Genomic DNA, 6,937 nt, shown 5'->3' with positions numbered 1-6,937 from the left:
AACCCAACATGGATTCATCGACTGCCATTGGTAATAATGTGTCTGTGTACCTGTTCTCTGAGCTGAATGAACATCTTACTTTTGATTTATAAATTTATAAATTCAATGGAAAGAATTTCTCCTACAATGTAAACTATTAATATTCATTTACCTATTGACTAAGTTGAAGTTTTATTTTAGAACTGTGACCCCCCCTTCTTGTAATGCCAAACCAAGTTGGATATAAATTATGATGTCTAATAGTAACTGGTCTTTTAGATGTGAAACCTCATTTATATATGTTTAAGGTTGTTACCTTTCTCTTCTTCATCTGTCTTCTCTGCATTAGCATTGGTCTTGACAACAGCACCTTATCAGAAACAAAGTGGCTGTAATTCAAAAATCCATTCCATACATGGCAGCTGACATCATCTAATCTAAAACAAAAAAAATCTCAGATTCTAGTAAATAAGTAAATGAAACCAAACCACTAATTTAAAAAAAAAGAACAACTGTTTATGGTGCCTAAATAAAGTATTGAAATACTGTTGCTTATATGCTATTCTTTCCTATTACAAGTTCCCTCACCTTATCTCAAAAACAAATGGATTATTTCTTTTACAAGAGTATCTGTGCAAGCCAGGTGCTGGTGGTTCACACCTGTAATCCCAGCTACTCAGGAGGCTGAGATCTGAGGATCATGATTCAAAGCCAGCCTGGGCTGGAAAGTCTTTGAGAATCTTATCTCCAATTAACCACCCGAAAACCAGAAGTGGTGCTGTGACTCAAAGTGGTGGAATGCTAGCCTTAAGCAGAAAAGCCCAGGGTCAGTGTCCAGGACCTGAGTTCAAGAGCTATGGCTGGCAAAAAAAAACAAACAAAAAAAACTATGCAAATCAAACTGCCAATGTAAGAATATCATTAAAATTCTATGTAAATAAATTTACTAATAGAAATAATAAACAACACTGTAACTATGTAAACACACAAAAAAAGAAAAGAAAAACTTCACAAGACTTTATTGTTGTGGAGCATGCTATGCAAACACTCTACCATTGTGATACACTCCAAGTCCTCTATTCAAATCTATTTTCAGAACAGATACCAGTTCAGAATAATTAAGAGTAGGTAAACTCTGAGATTGCTTATACTTTAGCTGTCTCATCATCAAAGTAAAGAACAGTTAAAAAAAAAAATTAAGCCGGATCCTGGTGGCCCATGACTCTAATCCTAGCTACTCAGACAGATGAAACTTGAGAACTGCTGTTTGAAGCCAGCCCCAGAAGATCAGTCCATGAAACTTTTTTTCCCAGTTATCCAGCAAAAAGCCAAAATGGAGATATGGCTCAAGTAGTAGAGGGCCAGCCTTGAGTGAAAAAGCCAAGTGAGAACACAAGGTCCTAAGTACACACACACACACACACACACACACACATCTCTTTGGCAGTATAGCCTATGGTTAAGAAATTTAATAATTTAAAATCCAATTAGGTGTCCTCATTCTACATTACACACATTTTGGTCATATAACCCACTTTAATGATTCCTACATAAATCAAATGAATGCCAGGATCTGCTAGTTTTTTATGAAGTTATAAAATACAATTTCTTTCCCAGATAGCTGCTATGCCAAAGAAGTACTAAAGGGATAACATTTGTTTTCAAACCAGCTTTTAGTTACTCACCATTGATGTCTGGTTTGATTTTCTCTTCCTTAAGATGCAAGTTGCTCAACTAAATGAAACGGAGAAAATAGAGGTGAGAGAAATTGTCAGGAAAAGTCACTTAAAAGATTTTGAGTCAACAGTCTCCCTAATGAAGGTGTGAGAAGAGTCACTGTCAAGATCTATGCAATAGGTGGACTCACTAGGTTTTGGGGGTTTTTTGGTTTGTTTTTTTTTTTCCAGTCCTGGGGCTTGGACTCAGGGCCTGAGCACTGTCCCTGGCTTCTTTTTGCTCAAGGCTAGCACTCTGCCACTTGAGCCACAGCGCCACTTCTGGCCGTTTTCTGTATATGTGGTGCTGGGGAATCGAACCCAGGGCTTTGTGTATACAAGGCAAGCACTCTTGCCACTAGGCCATATTCCCAGCCCCACCAAGGGCTTCATGTATGTGAGGCAAGCACTCTACCACTAAGCCATATCCCCAGCCCAGTGAGAATCACTGTTTTATATTTCTAACTTTATCTTCCATTTTAAAAAATAGTATCGGTGGACTACAGCAGGAGTCCCAGCTCAGAGAACCTGAGGTGGGAGAATCATGATCCCAGAAATTGTCTCAAAAAATAAAATATCTAGGGCTAGGATATGACCTACTGGCAAGAGTGCTTGCCTCCTACACATGAAGCTCTCGGTTCAATTCCCCAGCACCACATATACGGAAAATGGCCAGAAGGGGCGCTGTGGCTCAGGTGGCCTTGAGCGGGAAGAAGGCAGGGACAGTGCTCAGGCCCTGAGTCCAAGGCCCAGGACTGGCAAAAAAATAAATAAATAAAATATGCAAAACTAAAGCTGCAGAGAGAGAGAGAGAGAGAGAGAGAGAGAGAGAGAGAGACAGACAGACAGACAGACAGACAGACAGACAGACAGAGACAGAAAGCCGGAGAGAGACAAAGACAGAAGGAGGGGGTCATGAGCTTAAGTAAGGCTTTTCTTTTTTTCGGTTTTGCTTGTCAGTCATGAGGCTTGAACTTAGGACCTGGGCACTGTCCCTGAACTCTTTTGCTCAAAGCTAGCACCCTACCACTTTAAGCCACAGAGCCACTTCCAGTTTTCTGGTGGTTAATTGGAGATGAGAACCTCCTAGACTTTCCTGCCCAGGGCTGACTTTGAACCGTGATCCTCACCCTCACATCGCAGCCTCCTAAGTAGCTAGGATTACAAGCATGAGCCACCGGCGCTTAGCTAGTTTTGGTTTTTAAGGCCCTTCTCAAGGAATTCACAGACATGTACACTAAAAGTAGGTTTCAGGGGATTGAGGCATGGCTCAGTTAGTAGAACCATAGCCAATGAGTGAGAGGTGTCAGGTATCGAATTCGAGTCCCGGTCTAGGACCAAAAAAAGGAAGGAGAAAAGTCGGTTTCAAAGCACTACCAGAACTCAGAATGTCTAGTTGCAAGAGATCTGCACAGTAATGTTTAGCTCACACCTTGTTTACTATTTTTGTGAAGCTCATCCGGAGGGGATTTACAGCTGGCCAGACTGGCCCGACTGAGGGGAGGGGAGGGGAGCAGGCACAGGGAGAGGGGGAGACACGGGCCTGGCGCGCCGGCGCTCTGGGTCACCACGACCCGCTCTGATCCCAGGAAAACAGGCGGGTGGCTTGGCGCTTTGGGGACCGGAAAGCCTACCTGCCTTTCCTAACTCGGGGGGCGGATCGGTAAAGAGAGCCAGCTCACGGCCCGGGCTCCATCCTTGCTGTGGCGATCCCGGCAGCGACCCACCTTCCCACCGAGCACCTTTTCCCAGGGCCAAGCCCCCCGTCAGAACCACTGCCCCACCTTTCACTTGGCAGGCCAACTCACCGACGCAGCCGCCGCTTCCTGCTCGTCCACCGCCAGGGCCCCACGAGTCCGTGGCCATGGTCCCGGGAGCGGGTGGGGCGCTGGCGGCCTCGCCCGCGGTGCGATCGTGGGCTCCGGTGGGTGGCGGCGAGCAGGAACCCGGCTCCGGGGGGCGGGGGACATGAGCTGGGCCACCCGAGACCGGAAGCGGCGCGCCGCAATGGACGCCCGAGTCGCCGCCAGCACCGCCGCCCCGCCCCCCTCAGGGCCCTCCCTTAGGTTGGGGTCAGGCGCTCCACCTTCACCCCAGCCCTGGGTATAAGCTATTCCTTTCAAATACTTAGGCTCCAAGTTAATTGTCCTTTCGACCGAAAAAAACGAAAAATGATATTCCTGCCCAGCACCATGAATATACCCAACAAAACCATTAGCATAAGCGAGCTGTCCCCTGCGATTTAAGAATGAATCCCAACTCTCATTTTACCAGTATTCCATGAAATTAAGTTTATTTCAAGCAATGGTGGGCAGATGATGTACAAAAAGAAAAAGGCAAATGCAGATTGAGAACCATGACAAACATAACTCAAGTCCAAAGCAACCCTGGAGCTGGCACTGGAGGCTCGCACCCATCATCTTAGCTGCTCAAGAGGCTGAGATCTAAGGATCATGGTTCAAAGCCAGCCTGCACAGAAAAGTGTGTAACATTATTGGTTCCAATTAACCACAAAAAAAAACGGGGGGGGGGGGAGCCAGGGGCAGTGCTTAGCCCCTGAGTCCAAGCCCTAGGACTGACAAAAAATAAAAAAAAAACATGGAAGTGGAGCTGAGGTAAAAAAAAAAAAAAATGGTAAAGCTGCTAGCCTTTGAGCAAAAGGGGGGGGGGGGGGGAGGGACAACATCCATGCCCTGAGTTCAAGTCTCAGAAACAGCACAAAAAAATTAAATCACCCAAGGTGCAAGACTGTATATATTAGGATACACTAAGTGCAACAAATGAACTCATATATATATATACATACTTTGTATATGTACTACAGAAAATGCATGCAATACAAAACATATTAGGAACAACTTTTCTGAACAGAAGCTTGAACTCAGTGCTTCAAGGTTTGTGCTCTTTCACTTGTGACATGTCTCCAGGTTAGCATTTTTGCTGGCTAATTATGGGATAGTCATTCCCACTACAGCTGGCTTCGAATCCTGATCCTCAGATCTCAGCCTCCCTAGATACAACAAATGTATATAGAGATATGTTAAATGTATACCTAGATGTAACAAATATCTAGGTTTCCACCACAGGGCTTGAGCAATGAACAAGATTTAGCTGAAAGCTTCGGGGTATAACTTAGTGCTACAGCACATGCTAGGCCTTGGGTTCAATATCAGTACCTTAAAAACAAAACAAGCGCAGGGACCAGTCGCTTACATGTGTAAGCCTGGCTACTAAGAAGCCTGAAATCTGGAGGTATAGCTTGACGCAACCCCCCACCCAACCCCTACCCCCAACATATCCAAGAGACAACAGCCATCTTGAGTTTGCACATAGGTGGCATGGTTTACTATTTCTACTAAACACTTAAAAAAATAATCATAAAAAAATAATAATAATCATTAGAGCCCAGGCACCTATGGCTCATGCCTTTAACCTTGGTTATCCAGGAGGCTGAGATCTGAAGATAGCGGTTCAAAGCCAGCCGGAACCGGAAGGTGCGTGAGACTCGGATCTCCGATTCGCCACCAGAAAACCGGAAGTGGCGCCGTGGCTCCAAGTGGAAGAGCTCTAGCCTTGAGCAAAAAGAGCTCAGGGACAGCACCCAAGCCCTGAGTTCAAGCCCCACGTCTGACAAAACAACAACAGCAACTTCATTAGGATTCTCGACTCTCCCACGTCCACCCCCAACATTCACGAGTGAATGTGCGGTATCCGAAGTAAGGGTGAGCAGAAAGGACCCTGGGCTTACATTCACTCCTCGCTGTTACTCCCACGTGGCCTCAGCAGCCTGTTTTCCCCGGAAATTATCCTAAGCACCCAACTCCCGTTAAGAGGAATGAACACAGCGGCGACGGCCTGGGGCTCAGGGCCTGGTGACAGCGATGACGGCAACGCGGCCCTAGCAAGTTTATTACGATTCACTTCCCGCCTCCCTCACCACAGGCTCCCTAAAGATGGACAAACAGAATCTACATCTACCTGCCCCCCACCCCAAGATACTCACGCCTCTCACGGGCAGGGAGAGTGCAAACAGCCCCCGGGATCGGCCTCGGACATGGCCAGCAGCCCCAGCCATCGCAACTCAACATGGCGGTTACTCTCCCCCAACGGCCGCTCACTGTCCAGGCCAAGCCCCAACCTCATTGGGTGAGGGCTGGAAGCTGGTCCCGCCCAGCCAATCAAATGAGAGGAAGTGGGACAATACTTGCCCATGCGCACTAAGGAACTTTGGAAGCAAAAACACCTGCGCTAGCTGGAATCCAGCAGGGGGCGCTGTGAGGTGCAGACCTTTGTCCTTTGTCTATGAGTGGGTCTTCTTTACTGGGAAATTCCATCAGGGCCGGGCCCTGTCTGGGTTTCAAGATGTTGATCCTTAAGGACAACGCGTAGTCACACACACTTGGTGAAAGAATACATCGCCGGTGATAATGCACCCTTCAAGGAGAAGGGGAAGAGGGCTTGCCTAACTTGCTGGAGACCCTGGATTCTATCGACAGTAACAAAAGTTAAGAGTGGGGATGGGGGCGGGGAATAGATAGAGCTACAGTAACTCATTTTAAGATTGTTGCAAGAATCAAATGCTAGAGGAAAGCCTAAGCTACAAACACATTAAAAAAAAAAAAAGGAAATGTTGTGCCAAGTCGCGAAACCACCACCAAGAGGACCACCAAGACTCAAACATTCCGAAATGCAAAAGCAAGGCAAGGCTTTATTTAAGCGAGTTGTAACTGGGGCCTCGTCCTACCCACCAACACAGCGGAGGTTAGGAGGCAGCCTCGAGCTGTGATTACACAGGGCTTATAAAGGCAAAGAACAAGGTTACAACAATCAGCTGTGCAAGCAAGATTAGGACACAGGTACAAACCTGATTGGCTCAGGGTTCAATTCTGAAATGGGGTTCACATGGTAAAATGGGGCTCATGTGGTAAAATGGGGTTCACGTGGTAAAGTGGGGTTCACGTGGTAAAGTGGGGTTCACGTGGTAAAGTGGGGCCTGACTTCAAAGTCTGGCACTTCAGGAAAGAAGAGAAGAAAAAGGATGAAAGAAAAGACAAAAAGAGCTTGGACCATACTATGCACTTCAAGAATGATTGATTGCTGTGGTTGAGCTGCTATGTTTTATTTTTTTCCTGAGCTTTTGAATTTGATTTCTTTTTATAGGATGCTTTCTTTTTTCCATCATGGGGCTTGAACTCTGGGCCTGGGCACGGTCCTTGAGCTTTCTCACTGTCCCTGAGCTAGTG

At 46.3% G+C, this 6,937-nt stretch overlaps 1 protein-coding gene across 1 annotated transcript in view; it reads right to left on the bottom strand.

The window, feature by feature from the left end:
* Ddx19b (DEAD-box helicase 19B) overlaps positions 1-3,575 on the bottom strand; it is a 12,073-nt gene extending 8,498 nt beyond the window's left edge. The window contains 4 exon segments of the mRNA XM_048355136.1: positions 296-349; positions 1,665-1,713; positions 3,503-3,541; positions 3,543-3,575. Coding sequence (XP_048211093.1) covers positions 296-349; positions 1,665-1,713; positions 3,503-3,541; positions 3,543-3,560 — 160 coding nt within the window. The 5' untranslated portion in view covers positions 3,561-3,575.
* Positions 3,576-6,937: the final 3,362 nt, after the last annotated feature.

The sequence above is a fragment of the Perognathus longimembris genome, chromosome 10 (genome assembly GCF_023159225.1).
Source record: "Perognathus longimembris pacificus isolate PPM17 chromosome 10, ASM2315922v1, whole genome shotgun sequence".
In the NCBI taxonomy this organism is placed as follows: Eukaryota; Metazoa; Chordata; class Mammalia; order Rodentia; family Heteromyidae; genus Perognathus; species Perognathus longimembris.
The sequence above is the reverse complement of the archived record's forward strand: the minus strand, read 5'-3'. Positions and strand labels throughout refer to the sequence as shown.